At 31.6% G+C, this 21,090-nt stretch overlaps 2 protein-coding genes across 2 annotated transcripts; one reads left to right on the forward strand and one right to left on the reverse strand.

Annotated features, from left to right (window-relative positions):
- Positions 1-333: 333 nt before the first annotated feature.
- On the reverse strand, positions 334-12,857 carry LOC132943275 (uncharacterized). Its single transcript, XM_061012195.1, has 3 exons — positions 12,546-12,857; positions 4,624-4,730; positions 334-1,174 (listed from the first exon to the last, which is right to left on the reverse strand). The coding sequence occupies exons 1-3, from the start codon at positions 12,806-12,808 to the stop codon at positions 879-881; spliced, it is 666 nt and encodes a 221-aa protein (XP_060868178.1). The 5' UTR covers positions 12,809-12,857; the 3' UTR covers positions 334-878.
- LOC132943274 (uncharacterized) lies at positions 5,576-18,205 on the forward strand. The gene is made up of 6 exons (XM_061012194.1): positions 5,576-5,690; positions 14,805-14,920; positions 15,275-15,368; positions 16,471-16,657; positions 17,047-17,849; positions 17,931-18,205. Exons 4-5 carry the CDS (start codon positions 16,480-16,482, stop codon positions 17,808-17,810), a joined length of 942 nt encoding a protein of 313 aa, XP_060868177.1. The 5' UTR covers positions 5,576-5,690; positions 14,805-14,920; positions 15,275-15,368; positions 16,471-16,479; the 3' UTR covers positions 17,811-17,849; positions 17,931-18,205.
- Positions 18,206-21,090: the final 2,885 nt, after the last annotated feature.

Genomic DNA, 21,090 nt, shown 5'->3' on the forward strand with positions numbered 1-21,090 from the left:
CTCAATGACGAGGTACAAATAATTCGGATTATAAATATTTGATTTTTTCAAACTATTTTTTAAACAACTTACAAAAATCCTTGTATAATTGTATGCACTTCAAGGTTTTCAACCCAGAAACCAAAATGTTATTAACATAAATCGAAAAAAGGTTGAACACTTCATATGTCTTTAAATAGAACCAAGATAGTAATATATTGAAACTTATATACCTAAATATAAATATTTTATGAAAATGTGTAAAATCATTTGTAAATAATATAATACATTTATTTATTACAATTTCTTTATGAAATACAACAATAAAAACATCATCAATTTTTTCATAAACTATTATAGTGTAGCGTAAATATTCCGGTTTTTCTGCTGTTCTTGTTGGCTATTCTGTATTCCCAATTTATAAATGTAAGCACTCATAATTTTTACTTTTTTTTCCCGGGACCCAATTTACCAATCCCGCATACAATAAGCAAGCGGCCACTAGTCTGCAGATAGATATTTAATAAAATAAACAAAAACAAGTAGGACGTGCCAATATAATATTGGGATGCAGTTCAATCAACGTAAACATAATGTTCAATGTATAAGATACGTTCATTGCATAATATATATTGACAATAAATTAAATAAATAAATATCACGTACAATATTTGACGTACTATCTACGGCTAAATATTATATAAATAAAAACAATATAGGTATATAAATTATTGTGAATCGTCGTCACACAAACTCGTTTCATGCGACATAATATTATAATAATATAACGTAGACGATCATAATATTAAGTTCACAGGGGGTCGAGTCTTGGACGGGCTTATATTCTGCTGAGGGCCGGCGCGAAATCTGATCCCGCGTGTTGTGGTATTACTGCGTTTTCAGTAGGCGGTGTACGACGAGTACAGCGGACCGGCGGTGGTGCGGTGCGCCAGCAGCGTTCGCTTCCAGTGGTGGTGACCGGCCGCCGGTGCAGGCGGCACATAGTACTCGTACGAGAATATCTTTTTGATGTTGCTCATCAGTGACACCATTAGCGCCATTTTGCTGACCAACAGCGCTTTGCCACCAAGCGTGGACATGAACATGAAGCCCATCGGTATAAGGACTGCCGACATGATCATGTACGTGCCCACGATGATCGGGAACACCCTCCGGTAAGCATGACGTCTGCGGCCTGCCGGAACAAAGTCAAACAAACGCGTCAACAATATGTTCACAACATATGCGGGCTGTACCCACATATCAAACAGGGTTCTAAGCAGCAATTTTTTTCCCGAATTTGTTTACGTACCAGCTATAGTAAGTTGTAATCAAGCGGCTTATATAATATAGCTGGTACCATAGACCTATAAACTAACTTTGCTGGTAGTTGGTACCTACAACTGTTGTTATTATGATTTTAAATTATGGACACCGGGGTCCGGTATATTAAAGACTAAAGAAAAGTGACATTTTACATTTCACTTCACTTCAAAATATAGGTATAGTGTTTTATGTCTATGTATATTGTATATAAACGTCTACAATGTTTACCAAACAATACTTTGATAACATGGCTACTATCATGTTGCCTAATAATAACGTACAATATTATTTTAATAGCTTATAACTGTGAATATTTTTATTTGTATATTATTATACTTAAATATGTTAAAATGGGCTCGACCATAACATGTTTTAAGGAGTAATATTTAGGCATTTCATATGACATGTACGTTTTGGCTTTATCGTTGTATTTCGAGTAAACTCAAATTGTATATATACAACATATAATTTAGGATAGGATGAAAATATGAAATGTAGATACTTATATAATATAGTTATATAGTTCCATTTCGCGCATTTGTATCCGTAATATGTGAAAAGAAACCATCAAATATATGAATTAATTTCTGAACATACTTTTTTTTTGTGTGTACGAAACAACTAAACGTTTAATGCAATGGGCAACAATGATCGTCCATATTGTGTAAAAAAATGTATTATTCACGAATCCATCCACTTTACAAAAATAACGATTTTATTTCAATATTTGATTAAAAATGAATAGACTATATAGGCAGTAGGCACCCACATTAAAATGTTTTTAATGTTCTTAATACTAGCTTCAAAATTTAAATAACAAAAAAAACTTTTGAGGTGCCTTAGAATAGTAGAATGTATTCAAAACATTGAATAGGTGAGGTAGAGGTCGCCACAATAAAGAAGTTTAGAAACACTGTCCTAAGTAATATTTTAACATTTACATTTGATGTTAGAGCAGTTTATTCTCACATTAAATATAACAGAATAAAACAGACTCTTTCGAACGTTGAATTGCTATATTAATTGTCCATATTATGTTATGCATCAATAAAAGGGAGACAGTGTTGTTTAATCTATTCTATAATGCTTTGATCGGTAAGTATATGCGGGTATAACAATTAACAGTTAACACAATGGCCGGACGCACACCAAAACAGGGGAAAACGAGCGGCCAGTGGATATGCAGTCCGTAGAACGTGAACATTTTTTTTCACAGCTTTGGTGTGCGCTGCCGCCAGGCCACTGTAATATAATATATTTTAATTTACTATTTATTGAAACCACACAAGAGAAATATTCCGATATTGAACTTTGACAAAGGGTATAATATTAGTGATTTTGATGAAATTACGATGGTAAAACATTTCGAAATGTTTTTTTATATTTTATAATTTAACATATTTTCTTATTTTATATTAATATATTGTTATAGAATTATTTATATATTTATGTACACGCCCCACATAATTTTAATATAATAATACTGAGGATTACTGTGCCATAAATCATAAATCATAATATATACATTAAACACGCACATATTATTATAATATACAATATTATATTTTTGTATAAATTAGATTCTCCACGGTGGAGCGGCAAATCTATATTTTCTCCAAAATCTGCTACCCTCCTGCTGTGTAATAAATAGAAACGAATACTAATTTGAAATGTATTACTGTAAGAACCACCTACACGAAAAATATAATAATATCAAATATATGATTTCAATTACATTGCCTACTTTGTGGGTTTCCTTATTAATTTTTAATACTTTTATTAAATGTATATTTTATTATAGCATATTATTATGAGTAGATTATAGAAAATAATATGTATTTAAAAGACTTGGATGCCTAAAAAAAGAACGGCGGTCATTACCTATACTTCTTTTAATATCTGCAGTACTTTGTGTATTATTACTCTATAGTCTCAAACTAATACTTTATTTTTATTACCTAGTTAAAATGTTCAGCTTTTTAACATTTATTAATTGTATTTAGTTACTTTTTAAAACTACTACACTATACTTCTTTCAGATTATCTGGAATATTGTTGGGTAACTTGAGAGACATTTTTAGTAAAGTATGGTAAGAATTATGTTTGGATAATTATATTATATTTCATAATTACGACTGAGGTCTGTGACTCATAATGAGAATTATTTGATATGATCGTTGTATTAGATCGACACAACGTTGTCAAGAAGATTTGATACAGACCGTTTTGAAGGATTTAAATATAGGCAATTTACTAAATATTTGCGCCTTGCGAATATGTGCATAGTAAGTGACCATTAGTGCGTGTGACTTAAAATATAAAAAATAATTGCTGGATGCATCTGTGTGCGCATGTTACCTATCTTAGTCGACAAGTTATGTTTATAAAAACCAATAAATTGTTATCCGACGTATTGACAAAACTATAGATATGCCTTATCAAATCTAAAAACATAATATTTAAACTTGTTATGAAGTTTACAATTTGTATCAATTCGGTATAATTATTAATCACTGGTTAAAAATTCTCCAGTTTTTACATTTTAGTAAGTGTGATGATCGATTTTAAATAAACTTCATAGAAAATTTAAATATATTTTTAGATTTCACATCGCATTATTGGCTTTATTGGTTCGAATCGTACCGTACATGGATAAAAAAGGTATATGTTTCGTCAAAAAAATTGTATGGTGGTATGAATCCACTTTATTATTTGGCGACATCTCTAAGTGATCGTTAAATTAGTTTAATGTTTTTCGTTGTAACATTAACTACCATCCTATATGACGCTGCATATTTAAGTAATATTTACGATGAGCAAGGGGCTTTGCATGTTATCTGTTCATAAAAACGATACGATATTCGGAAACTAATCTAATTTAATGTACATAATATATATAGTATTGCATGATTCATTATATCTTATTATATTCATATTGGATTCTGCATTTGACGGGCCTGGGCTTTACAATGTATACGTTATTGACCTATGCAGTCCTTTTTATATTATATCCATGCACAACTTTAGACACAATAGACAAAGTTCAATTGACTATACAGAATAAGTCATTTTTTTGGAAGTATAATAATTCTATTATCATAGAAATTAGAAATTATTATACTTATTTGCGTTATACATATTTTATGTTATTTTGTTTATGATACGTAATAGCACTTAGCGGAGGTTATGCATAATACATTTTATCATTAATATCAGTTTGTTTGCATTTCTTTGGAATTTCAATACGTGTTAATCATTGTAAATAAATGTACATAATTGAGAACGTGTATAATGTATCAAAACATTACTGCAGCATACCTTCGGTGGTGACGTTATTGTCTGGTGTCCATAGATCAATTTGCAATGAATGGCTATCGACGAATGAAACCACTCTATTGATTAGGTCAAAAGTATGATTTCCGTACCTAAATATAAAATTATTAATTATTAGTATATGTACATTTATACATATTAAATTTACACGTAAATTGGTAAGGAATTAATGTATTATTTCTATCAATCTGTACCTATGTAGTATGTATATTTATTTATTTAATTATTACTATCAACTATCATATACCGGAATGAACTCGGAAATAATAACAACATATTATGGGTTCCAACTTTAAGAACTATCTATCTCGACAAACATCAGATATTAAAAATGAAGAGTCTGCTTAGAATTACGGAGGCTTAGGGTTAAAGAGGTTTCGATATCAGAGAATACTATATTCTATAACTTTGCGTGTACAGTTTTGTATAAATTATTCAGAAAAGGCTTCTTTTCAGCGTATTGATTTTGAATGCCAATAAGATTTTCTAGAGCGGTACCAGCTATTTAATAAACATAGTTAATGACATTTTATGACGAACCATAACGATAATAGGATTTCATACAATGAAGCTATAATGCTGCTACTTATAAGCCATTATATTAAATTAAAATTAAATTATCATCAGTAGCTCTTTATATAGTAATAAATCAATTTTTGAAGATATAGCTGTGTTCTGTGTAAAACAGAGTTACAGTACAAATGTTAGGTTTATTAGTCATAGGGCACGCTAAATTCATTAAATACATATTATTATTAAACACGTGCGATCACTGATAATTATAGAGAAAACTCCACAGTCCATGGCAGTGCGCCAGTGCCTTAATAAACCTGCATTTCCCTGTAACAGTCGTTTTTATTGTCATTTTTTTCATTTAACTCAATACTCATACTTTTGAATCCCAAAACGCTTTACTCATCTACCGTTACTCGTAAATCGAGAATATAAAAAATTTTGTATTGTATTTGAGTATTAACAATTAATATATAGACTATTATTTCTGTTTGGATTCGTTGAATCGGAGCTTTTCAAGAATACATAGGTAAAGTTATGTAAGTACCTTTATAATTATTATTGTAATCACAACTCACAATAACTGTAAGAAAATAAAATTACAATGCGATTATTATAATTAATAACGTATATTATATTCTCAATTAATGTGTGAATAAATTGAGATGAATAACAAAGTATAAAATTTAAAACAATCCTGTCAAACTGTCACTAACAGCGGAAATATAATATAAAAGTATTACGCCAACGACGACGTCAATAATCAATATATTACCTATACGAGACGGCCTACTCGTATTTAACCTAAGTATGTAATTTTACGAAAAATGCAGTGAATCGTATGAAGCAGATAAACAATAAATTATTAATCAATTGAATACTCTCACGGTTCTACAATAGTACAAGCACAAAATAAAAAATTGAATAATAATAATAATATGTTCATTGCTATTTGTTTGATAAGAACCAATGTCTTTAGTTTGTGATAAAACTATAAAAGTATTATAGAGGTAGGTATTATACACTTACACTACACGACATTATGACAACCTCTCCGTTCCTATTTCTATTAGTGGAAGTCACGTCGCTTCGACAAAAGACTAATGGATAATGTTGACAAACTCTGAGGCCCGAATTGTTCAGCCTCGTTTCATAACAAAATTCCGACTTACCCCACTATTATGATATATTTTATAATCGTACGGCTATCCGACTCATCTGAGGCTAAATATTACTAGCCTGTCGGCACTCTTCGGTATTCGTCGAGATCGTTCTATCGTTCAACGAACATCGTCGTGGTTTTTGATAAAAGTGACGAAGTATATATCATGTACTATGACCTCGGTCTTAGAAGATATCTTCTAAGACCGCGACTATGACAATATTAGTATTATACATGACAAAATAAATTTGTTTTGTCATGGTAATAATATATAATAACATAAAGCAATTCTATTTTAAAATGTTTACATTATTGAATATAATATTCTTAAAGTCGATTGGAAATAACTATAATTATGATTATACACATCCTTTTTCTTTATAATAGTTAGATGAGGCTGAGCCTCACATGCCTCACCTGACGAGCCGCCACTGGAAAAATGGACCGACCTCTATACAGCCTAAAATAATGAACCGATCGAAATATTTACGTGGGTTGATCAATAGATGATACTTTTATAAATTTCAAGTAGATCGGAAGATTACAGCCTGAGTAATATGCAAAAGTATTGAGGGGGTCCCGGTGCCAGTTTTTCAAATTTTCCACAATTTTATAAAATTTGAAAATTAAATTTTATATTTTTGTTGCCACCTCAATTATAAGACTTTTCTACTAATCTACTACCCGATACCTATTTAGGGGGGGGGGGGGGGTTGATAGGGGGTATCATATCGAAAAAAATGACTTAACGGGAATAACTCTCAAGCTTTGTAGAATTGTCGGATTTTGATGATTATTTTTTTATCTGAAAGAAGAAGACTTCCTACAGCTCGTATCGATGTCTGATTTTGTAATTCATTTCAAATAATTGTATTAAAAAATGTGTAAAAAAAATATTTTTATCTTGTATTTTTTAGACATATTATAAAGTTTGAGAATAAAATATTGAAAAACAGAGATCGATGCGGGCTGTAGAATATTTCCATCTAGCAATAAATTAAAAAAAAAATTATGAAATTTGGTTGATTCTACAAGACGGTATCGTTATTCCTGCAGTGTATTTTTGAGGACAAAATGGCATTGGCACCGGGTGCCTTAACATAATTATTAATCGAATAGCTATTTTTTTCAACAATGTATATTATGCTGTACGCTCCGCAGTGTTTGTGCTGGCCATCCATATTTCTCCTTCCAAGCAACCGGACTTGGACTCAAATTCTCTCATCTAAACTTTTAATACTTATACGTATCTAGTAGCGTACGCATGATTTTAGTTCGGTTAGGGTTTCACTTGAGTAAATAATTTACATTATTTTTTTCTAAACAGTTTTTTATATAATTAATTATAACAAATTATAGTTAGTCTCAAATTTAGTCTACATTTAGAACTCTCGAATGTTCAACCCGGACACCTGGTCATCTATAGAGCCTCTTCGGGTCGTAATAAACTTGGTAATGATCGATGGACGATGATACACCTTATGATGGTTATGGCAGACGTTTAGCGATATTCTAAATTAGCCAAAAAACTGAAACTATGACTATATCTACGTCATTGTCATATTTAACAATTTATTTTATATCTATTAAAAATGACTAACAATTTGATCGACTCTGTATTGAAATTGTGATGGATAAGATTTTTTATTAAATGAAGACATTTCAGGGGGGGGGGGGTCAGAACCCTAAAACCCTACCCCTGCGTACGCCACTATATGTATCTAACTAACAAACGGCTTGTTAAAAAATTTGTTTGTAATTAATTCAAATTTTGTAAACAAAAATTTCAAAAACGTTATATATAAATACTTTTAGATACGATTAGTGTTTGGCTTTAAAGGATTCACCTTGTTTATGTGTTTGAAAAAATGTATTATCTTGTCGGTATGAACTAAAAGTTATGACTTGAAATTAATAAGAACATAAGGTATTTGACAATAGTTATTGTTAATTTGAATATAAATTAAGATTATAAAATTACATACTTATACATTTTGTAAAATTTTTAAATTAAATGATTTAACGATAATAGCTAATCAAAACAATATTCAGAGTATTCCTACCTATATGTGAAATTTGTTATTTATTTTATAGAATCGCTGAAACCAGTAACTTACAAAATAGTTTTTACTTAGTTCAGTAGGTAGTCTTCTTTATAACTATATCAGAATGTTTGTAATACTCTATTTAAGCACACAATATAAATAATTTTATATAGTAGTGTAAGAGGGCAAAAGTAAGTTCTATCATATTTTGATTTTCATATTGAGTTACTGGGACTTATTTTTTGTATATCATGTGGATTATGGGTAACGGCCAGCGGTAGGTGAATCGAATTAAGTTTAAAGTTTTACCCATAAGGGTATGTTTTATTAAATAATATTGAGAATCAAAAATACGTGCTTACGTCTTATTTAGTTATTTATTCGAAAACGTGATTTTTTTTTGTATCCAATATCTAATTATTATCAATTTATTTATTGAGGTTTGGAAAAAAAATGATATGACGATGTCAACAGTTTTAAAAATACTTAATGACTCTTCAATATGCTCCTACACTATAGCTATTAATTATAGTAGGTAAATCTGTGACATTCCCCATTTCCTCCTTGAATGCACAAGATCATTTCGAGGAAATACTTCTCTTGATTATCTTACAGTCCACTTTTACTAAAAATCTATATTCTATATTTAATTATAACTAATCATATTCTCGTACCTACTCTCTATTAGTTTCTATTCTATTTTATTTTATGTAGATTGATGCTATCGTAATTAATATAATTTGTATATTTCGAATGTAACTCTATAATTTATTCATTTATTAAAATATATGGTTTGATCAATAAATAAATAAACGAAAATAGTGCTCTTTCCAGTATTTAAGTTATAAGTTATAACAAATGTCCAGATATCCAACAATAGGTATTTATAATATATAGTCACCACGATGCTTTTTATCGTTTGATATTGTATACACATTATTATGCTGAGAAAGAAATATATTATTAATTTTTAAAATGTTTTCTTTTTTTCATATTTTTCTGTGATTGTAATAATATTAATTTAAATTAATGGTGTTTAGGAAAATTGTCACTTTTATAGATTTTTTTTTTTTGGCTTACGCCATTTCATATTTAATACTCTTTGATCTTTCTAGTGTCAATACAATTGAAATATTTGTAAGTCATTTTACATTTAACATTACAATAAATATATATATATATTTTATAATATGTATAGTTATATAATATAGGTATCCAATTATTTATTATTGAAGCTTCGCTCCGATACCTTAAAGTTACACACTTTCTGCGTGCTATTTGTGGCTAAGGCGTATCTACCTAAATTCAATATTTAATTAAATAATAATAATTTTTTCTCCAAACTATATACAAGTATTATTTATTATTATTTTTTTTTTAATTTAAAATTTGAATGATTAGAATCTTTAATATATCTTTGAATTTTATTAGAAACCTCGTGTACATAAAGCTTATACGGACCACGAATATTGATTAGGTATTGAATATGTAGGTATTTTCAGTAACAATAAAATATTATTACGAAATTTGAATATGAATAATATTGAATTTATTAAAACGCATTTATGTTGTAACGTTGTATCACCTTATAAGCAGAAAGTCGAATTCAGTTAGTACCTAATTAAGTATTGTTCAATGAAACTCACTTATCAAGAATACATATAGTTAAACTATACCAACGATTTAATATACCTACTTATGTAGCTGTATTTAATAATGTAATAATATTATACTATGCACATTTTCAAAGTTTGACAATATTATATAGTTGCATAAATATTATATTTTATTAAAACCCATCTGACGTCATGTGTAGTATTTTTTAGGAAAAATAAAAATGTTAGAGAAAACTACTAACAGTATACTAATATAAGTATTATATTATGTTTCCTAGTTCTTGTAGTTAATTTGTTGAAGGAATTAACACTATTATAAATGACTACTTGCGATAACTTCACCCATACACGTATTAAGTATTTTATACAATTTCTCTCGAATATATCGCTGTGTTATGTACGGAAAAAATATTGTGATTGATTTTATGTTATTTTCAATAATTAACTCGCAATTAATAACAGCGCAAAGTGAATTTAATGTTAAAATAGTAGCGTGGTAAAAGTATAAAAGCAATTTCGTGAGGCCGTGGAAACTATTTTAATTATTTTCAAGACAAAGGTTGTTATTGATTTAGAGTTACGTGATTTTATAGGTAGGTATACAATGTTTACGGGTACCTATGTTATTAGTAATAACTTATTACCTATGCGGACCTACCTAGCAGTACCTACTATACACGGGTAAATAATATAATATGCATATTGTACACTTTTATAACGGACTTAATTTTATTACAGATTTATTGTTCATTTAATAATTTAAATAAAATTATTATTATTATTATCATTTAAAATAATTTAATAATTCATTACATTTGTAATTACTATTTTGGAATAAATAAATAGACATTAATAATTTTTATAAAATACCTATATTACTGAATATTAGAAGTAGGTATAATATAACTTCTTTATAGATGCAATATAAAAATTCAAATACAATATTTGCACATGACATATTATATTATTATTTATATATTCAATCATAAAAAAAAACCATTTACTATAAAATATACACTATACGTTTGGTGACAACTGAGTAACAAAATGTGAATCTATTATTCCGTCAGTAGCAGATCTATAATGTGTAGCTATATACTTACAAGGAAGTGTGACGTTACTGCGCTGCAGTATCAATGAACTTATAGTTTACCCCAAAAATGGTTATTTGTTAAAAACCCTAATATGTTCGAAATTTTATCTAAAACCACTGAATCATCAGAAATTTCATTGGTACACATATTCAACTATTTTCGGAGTAAATAGGTCTCTCGTGGGAGAGGGGAGATATGGCATCATCGTCTACCCCCGTGAGAACACCCATTAACTCGGTGATTCGGGTCTATGGTAGTAAATAATAGAATTCTAATTTGTATGCTTCTATTTAATTGGGTAAGTATCTACACCAGTTGTTATTATTTTATTATATTATATTATCAAGGATAGGTATAAGGGTCTATTATAGTTGGACCAGTGGCGTATTTAGAAATTTGTCATGGGGAGGGTCCAGATAATTTTCAGAAAACAGAGCTGCGGGGGCAAAGCCCCCCCTACCATCCAATTACTCTTTATTAAATAAATATACTATATTTATAAGACGATATAAAATTTTTGAGTTTTTAATTATTAAATAATATGTATTTACAAAACAAATTTAAAAAAAGCGGGTTAGTGGATGTCGCTCTGCTGTACAATGTAGGTTATAAGTGGGTCACTGTAATCGATGGTGTTAAATTTGAATTCAATGATAAAATATAATTATATAAGAAAAACGATTCTGAGCGGAGACGGTTTGTCAGTCTGCATATTTTATATTGTTATTATGTATTATAATTTATAGCCTGTCGTAAGTTGAATTGATATTGAAATATTTTTTTTATTATTCATTTCTATGGTAATAAACAAAGCATTAGAAATTAAAATCCCATTTTTAGGTGATTTTTCGTATTTTTTCGTTGGTTTTTCCCGTGGAATTAAATAACTATTGAGAAAATCAAAAAATGACCTCCCTAAAGTACCATCTTGATCCAATTTGTTAAAATATAAGGTACTATGTATTGAAATCGAAGCACTCCTTCTGGTCAACATTTTATATACAGGATAAAAAAAAATAAACACCATTGTAAAACCACTAGCTTCATCGCTCCGCTCAGAATCTAATATAGTTATGTTATAAGTTATAAGTTATAACTTTTATAAAAATATTTCCTAAAGGTTTGAGGATTTTAAGGTTAAAACAAATCTCTCTGGAGTGGCTGTAGATACTGGCAATGTTCGAAACTACAAAATGTTTGAATTAAAAAATAAACTCGGTATTTTTAAACCATTTTCGCTACCAAACTCATAACAAAAAAAAAATCACGATATTAATTGAAAATGTTGATAACTGAGCTTCGAATTTTTTTTACAAAATCCTTCGTTTCTTATGATAACATTTGTTTTTCTTAATCATGTAAATACACAACATTTAACATGTACGAGTCACGAGTCAATGGTGGACCCCCCCCCCCCCCGTAAATACGCCACTGAGTTGGACTACTTCAGGGTGACAATTATGATTAATATACTTACTTGGCAGATCTGTCGGTCGTTGCGGTCGTCTTGACCAGACGTACGCCGTCGGCTATCTGCAATCGGTCCGATTGTTCCAACAGCCTAAACGTCCTGGCCACGTTTTGGGCCACGCACTGCGGCCAGTCGGCCGCTCCGCAGCCACGGAACCAATCCGATGGCGGCGGCGACGCCTGACCAAGTCCAGCGGTCGTCGCCACGTCGGCCGCCACTGCCGTCACCGATGCCACTAGCAGCACAGTAGTTGCTTGTAACCGATTCATCTTCCGTGTACGGCCACTGTGCCTCGGACAACCGTATTTAAACAGTATAGGTATGCACACGGCGATCGGCTGCGATCGCGATCGTAATGTGAATAGTCACCGCCGTGACGGACACGATTTATTTCATTTAATTGCCATAATAATACAATAACCGTCGCGTACGCGTATGGGTACGTTGCAATTGGTGGCCAGTGTACCTAGTCGAAGACGTCCACGTTTCCGGTTCGATTGTCTATCAGCCCGTGGAAAATTATTAACTCCGAGTTCAAGTGTTTTGTAGACTTCGTGTCACACACACACACACACACACACACACACACACACACACACACACACACACACACACACACACACACACACACACACACACACACACACACACACACCGTATTGAATATTTGTTATTACTTATTACTATATATTATCAGCCAAATTACCGTTTGGTTACAATTGTCCAGCATTTTATACTCGTCGGTGGAAATCAGAGTGGGGGGGGGGGAGGGGAGCATAACTGAAAACCAAATGAAATATTTTCCTACATGAATATTGCACGAAATGTTCATTGGAGTCATATATACTATGGGTATAGAATATTGTCTTAGTAAAAGTGGTAAATATTAATTGTGGAGACATTTTTTTTTTTTTTTTTTGTATTCAACCTCATAATATATGAAGATACTATTTGTATATTTAGCCAACTTTATAGTATTTTTATTTTATCATTTCTTTGTAACAATTGAAAATCCAATAGAAAATACTTGTTATTTTTTGTTGATTTTTTAATCATAAAAAGTCAATAAAAAAATTACTTCAACAATATAACACAAACATTATCCTTTATTCATTGAAAAAAAAATGTTCCTTGTTTTTGTAACTAATTGAATTAAGTTTAACTTTTTTTCAGCATTTTAACAAATTAACTATAGCGTGTCATTTTGTTTTATTGATTTACAAACAAACCACAACCCCAAGGCGAAGCACAAGCTTTAGTTCGTTTTTTTACACGTAAATTAAGAGTCTATAAAACTCTGAAATAAAATATAGACATTATTGATTATTATAATGCTGTAATATATTATTATTATATAAATATATTGCCTAATTAAAAATCGACATAATATTTAAATATTTCTATTGGTTACCAAACAAAATGGTCAACAGTGTTATAATTATCATTGGCTGCTATAGTAGCCTACATATTATTATAACATATACTAATTAATTGTAGTAGGTTTAATGATGAAATGTAGTATTAATAAAATATTGTCAGAAAATATTTTGAATATAAAATCGGCGATACTACTAGGTATATTTGGTAATAAAAACGTGACGGACTGATTGACACAACATATATAAAAGGTATTCAGATTATTTAATTGTATACATACCGTATTATAGAGTGTAATATATAACACCTAACCCAACAAGAATCAAGAATTACTTTATTATTATATTAGTTTAAATTACGTACCTATCGCTGATATTGTTGCTAAAATGTTAGTCCTATGTGAACTTTTGATTATTAGATATACCTAGTATAATTTAAATTTTTTATTTAATATGGGTTCAATCCGAAATGAGCTATGGTCATTATGCTGAAATATATACCGTTATAGAGTTGCTAAACATGGATGACTTATTATATTTTTGCTGCGGTTTATACCATTTTTATTTGTGGCATTTAGATTATTGTAAATTAATTTCTATTATCATATTTTTTGTACAACTGTCATTTGAGTTATAAATTTTATACTCTGTCCAGCGATAGATACGCTGCGGGCCAACGAAAATGTGGTGTCAAATAAGGATACGTAGAATCAGCGTGTTCTCTCGCTGGATATAGAAAATAGGAACATTTGGTTAAGGATAACGTATATTATACTGTATATACTTAACAGTTTTGTGCAGGAGATTGCACCCTCCCTTAAAAATCTAGCTCTAGAACTACCACTGTACCTGTATATGAGTATTATTAAAGTCTACCATATTTCTATAGTTAGCTACGTGGTACATCGCTTTACTAAGAACAAGTGGGCAAAGATGCAAGACAATACCTTAACATACATATTCACCTGATGACGTCGGATCGATTGTCCTTTCTTCGGTTGCTAGGTATGTTGCACAGTATTTTAAATATTATATTCCGGATCTAGACGGTGGCATCGTTGTCCGGTGGGGGGGGGGGGAGAGAGGAAGGTCGCTCGGTACAAGTATGACGACATATTTTGGTTTTCTGCCACATGGAAAAAATTTGGATCTGGTAGAAGAGCAGAATAGTCACATGGGCTGTATCACTAAACTGTCCCGGAAATGATGTATCCGTCTCGACCAGGGTTAGGTTCAGGCTGCATCAAGCTTGAATAATTTATAGTTGTTTAAAAAGTTATTTATACATTTAGTACCTACACTATTTAGAAATATTGTTATCAAACCTATTATTTTTATGTTAACCTTAACTTAAACCAGAAATATATTTATCTGGGACACGCCAGCGCATTGAAGATTTTTTCACGTGAACATTCATTGCAGAACTACAACCTACATCGAACGGCACAGTATAGTAAGGACAATACATTTAATTTTGACAGGTTTTTATAGTCGTGTGGTGCCTTACGGTCCTGTACTGCTTAATGCTTGTCATTATTTTTATTGTAAATTTAATTTTGATAATAGCATTATAGTTTACATAATATACTGCAGAATGTAACAGAATGATCTGACAATCGAAATAACTTTTGTTCTAATCAATATTTAAACATTTTTTTCCAATAATAATTTATATGGACGATTGCGTTACAAGTACCTACACTCTATAGTATAGCCTTTTTTAAACATACATTTGTTCTTGGGTTGGGTTCAGATATTTTTTATCTTCTAACCGATTTTGCGTAACGCTTTGTTTATCACGATAGAATAAAATTTAAAATTTACCTAATTCCCACTAGGAATACAATATATTATACAATTAATGGTTACTTATTAACAAATATTTATAATCATATATTTTGTTTGAAGTGGAAAATGTCGAGTAGCGTACTACGTCTCTCATTTATATTGAAAAAACAACATATTTTTTTAAATACCTACAGAAAATTAAAAATTAAAATTTTTTGGAAAAATACAAAATTTAAAATAGCAATTTTAAAATCTAATTTGTAAACACATTTTGATGGTAAAATCGTTTATTTAAGTCGAGTAGTTTCTTTTTTAAAATATCAATATTTTTTATGAGTAAATTAATTTGAAACGTAATAATTTTTTCAAAATATTATTTTTATATATTTTGGTATAGGTATTTTTTAAATTATTTATTATCCATATCATTTTTACAATTTTTGTCATTATGTTTAACTAGTATAAATTTTATTTTAGGTTTTTTTTGTTACATCCTGTAATCTGTATGTATATTTATATACTATACAAACTATATAATATGCAGCGATAGAAAATGGTACATATAGGCTGAGAGTTCAAAAAGGGCGGGGGTAGAAAACCTAATATCGTATTATATTATATTATTTAGATACTTTTTAACAATAGAACATTCAAAATATTTCAAATACTTTTTTCTTATTCAACACTTTGACTAAATAATTTAATTGTTTATTTATTATTGATATTTGCTATACTAATATATTATTAAAATGTTAATTGTTTTGCAGATCTGTAGAATGTTTTCTCTAACCAAGCTAGCGTACTTTGTTTGCGACGACGACGAAAGAACATTTTATGACGATTTGGAGACGTTAAAAATCGAAATAGAACCATGCTGTATCGATGTGTTGAAATACCTGAAGAACGAAACAAAATCAAATAATATCGATGACGATATTGATTTAAACTATGATGGTAAATGTAAAGATAACGTAGGTATACGATATGGCCTGAACGGATATGAAGGCTAAAAGGGGACTGAATAGCAAACTTTAATACTGTCGCACTATTTACCTTTATTTGCACAACCCAACCACTGCAGTCACTTATTTATCGTTTAAATCAAAAGTTAAATACCACCCGGGCCGATCACATATTTTATATCTCTTAATCAGAACCAGCACATACGATATTAGATCGATCGAATATACTAATATTAAGCAGCTCGTGTGAATAGTGGTAGGAATTTTGAGCTCCACAAGTATTTATTCAAATAGTAGTCGCAGGACTTTGGGAAGCTTTTCTCAAATATGTTGTTTAATGTATTTGTGATAATAGTCGAACGTCATATTTTTTTTTTGAAGGGTCAACCGCAATCTCTCTTTATGACAGTACCACTTCATGCCTCGTGTCGATCTCGTTTCAAGCCACATCGTCGGGCGACCATCACAAATACGGTACAACTGACTCGATGAGCGAAAAGGCCGCAGCCAGTGGACATATGGAGTGCTTGGCGTTCGCCGAAAGTCGCGGGTTCCCGTGGACGCGAACCATATGCGCCCAGGCGGCCGCCGGCGGACGGCTCGAGTGCCTTAAGTACGCGCGCGACCGGGGCTGTCCATGGGACGTGTCGGTGTGCGAGAACGCCGCGGCCAACGGCCACTTGGAGTGTCTGCGGTACGCCCGGGAACAGGGTTGCCCATGGGACTGGATCGTGTGCGAGAAAGCGGCCGGCCGTGGCCAACTCGAGTGTCTGGCGTACCTCCGGGACAACGGGTGTCCCTGGGACGTGGCCACGTGTGAGGCGGCCGCGGCCGGTGGGCACATCGACGTATTGCGGTACGCGCACGACCACGGCTGTCCCTGGGACTCGACCACGTGCCGGGAAGCCGCGGCCCACGGCCACCTGGCGTGTCTTGTGTACGCCCACGAAAACGGTTGTCTGTGGGACAGCACGACATGCGAAGCAGCCGCGGCCGGAGGCCACCTACTATGTCTAATGTACGCGCACAATAACGGCTGCCTTTGGGACATGTCCACGTGTGACGAGGCCGCGTCAAACGGCCACGACCAGTGTCTGGAATACGCGCTAGAAAACGGTTGCCAGTGGGACGGATGCATTCCATGAATATTGTACCTCCAAATAGTTATATAATTTATGATTATCGTAAGTAAGAATGATATAGCTCATACAATTTATTTTGAAGTAAATACTATGTAAGAGTAAAAAATTGTATTTGGTTATTAGGTGTTTTTTTAGCCATTCCGGTGAAAATTTGTCAGTCTTCGAAAAATTGTTGTTACCATTCTAACGGTGAAATGTGGTTTATGAGGTTTTATGTATAATATTACAAGTTGATTAATTTGGTCTTGAACTCTGAGAACAGTCTACACAATAGTCTAGACACAGAGGATTTTTCATTAAAAGAGTGAAACTCTGCAGTTTCTAACAGCTTTTTGTATAATTATGCTTAAATTACAAATTCTTGAGGGACAATAAATAATAATGAAACGTTTGTGTTATTAAACTGCAGTGTACCTAATCCATTTGAATAATTTAGTATTTTGTTTTGACTTGAATCCATAACGTTTATGAATAAAAACACTCGTGTAACGACGCAAGTTATTTTTAAAATTATAAATCATTAATAATAATGTTTTTAATTTCATGTTTTACTAGATTATCGTACGGGAGGGGGGGGGGGGTATAAATAAAGAGGCATGTAATTAAAATTGTATTTTTATTAATTATAAGTGTTTTGCTGAATATAAAATACCAAAATACCATTTGACCCTTTGGAAAGTCTTAAATACTCCATTGTAATTCAATTAATTATTTTATACTTTAATATTTTATACTTTACTTGTATAATGAATATTCTATGACTTCAATTAAATTTACATTGAGTAAAATACGAGGTTTGTTCGTTTATTTGAAATGTATATAATATAATAATTTATTATCCTGATTCTAATTATACACGGAAATATTTCTCGCAGTATTTCTTATATACATTTAATATTCATCCTACATACTGTATTATCGAATTATATAGATTTCTAAGAGTAGCTCAATAGAACAAATTGATGTATATAAGAATTATAATAGAATCATAACGTCTTTAATACGACTATAATATATTTTGACGTATAGGTATTATAATAGTAGTATAGTACAATAACGATTTTTGAACTGTTGAGTTTTTAAGCGCGCAAAGGGCGTTAAGCCGTGGTTTCGTATTCGTTAGGTATATGGTATAGGTAGATCGCGTCTGGAGGTTTTGGATTGCAGGTGTCCCTAATCACTATTTATAGCGAGGGGATTGCCGGGGAATATTGAAAACCCGAATGCAGACAGCTGCCCCTTTCGACGATACACACTGGACTGCTTCCTTTTAAGTGTGGGGAGGCCGTAAGGTGACCTTTTAAGCTGAGAAGAAAGCGGCTGAAATAAAAACAATTCCACTATGGTAATATGCTCACCCACGCGGGGTGGTCACGGCATAGGCCACCGACACATGACGCGTTGTGGAGCAAAACCGCGAGTTTACATACGTCCACGGGACGAGCGGCTGTATCGAACTATCGAAGGTCACGCAAGTATTAATTTATTTTGCAAATCGGAACGAGCCCGTTACATAAGTGCTCTAGTAGTAAAGTACAAAATTATAATACTCATCGGAAACTATAGGCTTGTTTATTAAAGAGTGAAAGAAGGGTCGGTGTTAGCCAGGGCCGGAATGGTATGTATCGGCCCGTCGAGATTTTCACTTCTAAGCGGCCCATTTACATATTCAGAGGCCCAAAATAACGTCTATAATTATGACGAGCTTATATAGGTGGCCAATCGTATTTCAAACATGAATTTATTTTCACTCACACTCACACGACCGGTCCAATCTTTAAGTGGCCCACCGACATTTTCTCGGTAGCTCGCCCAACCAATCCGGCCCTGGTGTTAGCATTGCGCACGAGGCGGCGGAGAATTAATACATAGAATTAGCCGGAAATTAGCCATACATATTATTGTCTCCGGGATAAATCGGCGAGTGGCACAGTTCTGGCGCTGACCGCTCGGCTTCTCGCTTAAGTCGGGAGGACGATTCTCTACCGTGTCCTGGACGGCTACACGTCGATGTTCTAGCAATGACGCGTTATAATATTGAAAGGGGGGGAGGGGACGTATATCGAGCACACTCGTGGATACAAGCCATTAGTACTAGTGGGGGCTTCCTCGCACAGTTTCAGCGGTGGGGTAAGCTTCGATCAGAAATTGGTTTCGATTGCGTTGTAGGGGTCGGAACCATTAGCGGATCCAGGGCTTAATTTTTTTTTTTGGGGGTGGGGCAAAATTACAAAATTGGCTAAACATAGTGCAAAACAAAGGGAAACTACGGCGATTGGGGGGAATGCCCTCTTTGCCCACAGTGGATTTGCCACTGGTCGGAAAGACTGCAACCGCCAGCGGTCTGGGCGAAACAGTATTTTAATTAAATGCACGGTATTTACGTATAAGTATAATAGCTTCTGCGGATGAATGATAAAGAATGAAAACGCAGATAGTTACCTACTGATTAATACCTATACTTATTGTTTTAATATTAAAACATTTTTAATTTATATATTTTATTGATCGAATTCGTCAGGCATATTTATTAATTATTATTTATAATTTTTTATTCTTGGTACAGCTTCAACAACTTAGATTATTAGCTTACAAAAATATTTAATATTAATGCTATACATATGAATAAATACACGGGTTTTCCTGGATTAACTTATACATATATTTGAGAAATAAAATAATATTATAATTAATTGCTGTTTACTTTAAGTTGTCTTCAATAAAGTTGGGCTCAGAGCTTCAAAAATGTTGTATGGAATTCCTAGTAATCATTTTTATTTTGTAGAAATTAAATTTTTCTTTAAAACTTCTGTATTATAAATACAAATTGAGAATAAAAATATATATTTCTAAATTTAGGATATTGTAGAATTTTAATTATTCGAAACTTTTAAAAATAATTGAATGTTTTAAAAAGAAATATAATATTCAAATTTGATATTATTGTTTCTAACAGTATAGTTTATTTATATGATAGGTAGTAAAAAAAAGTAAAAATAATTCTTAAACAATTTCCATTTAATAAAATATTTTAATTTATTAGTTTTGTAAAAGACTCATGTATAGGTGGGTTATATTATTTTATAATTTTATAAAAGTAAAGTAATATTGAAAATATTGCCTTGCCTAATTACTAATCAGAATAGTAATTTATTACTAAGTTATTAGGTTAAGTTTTAAACTAATTTTTTGTAAGGTTTTCTCGGATTTTGTAAACTCATAAAATGTATATAATACTTATTACACAAACAAGGGCAAATGTGAACTCGGCCTGCGGTTATGA

The sequence above is a fragment of the Metopolophium dirhodum genome, chromosome 4, assembly GCF_019925205.1.
Source record: "Metopolophium dirhodum isolate CAU chromosome 4, ASM1992520v1, whole genome shotgun sequence".
NCBI classification, from domain to species: domain Eukaryota; kingdom Metazoa; phylum Arthropoda; class Insecta; order Hemiptera; family Aphididae; genus Metopolophium; species Metopolophium dirhodum.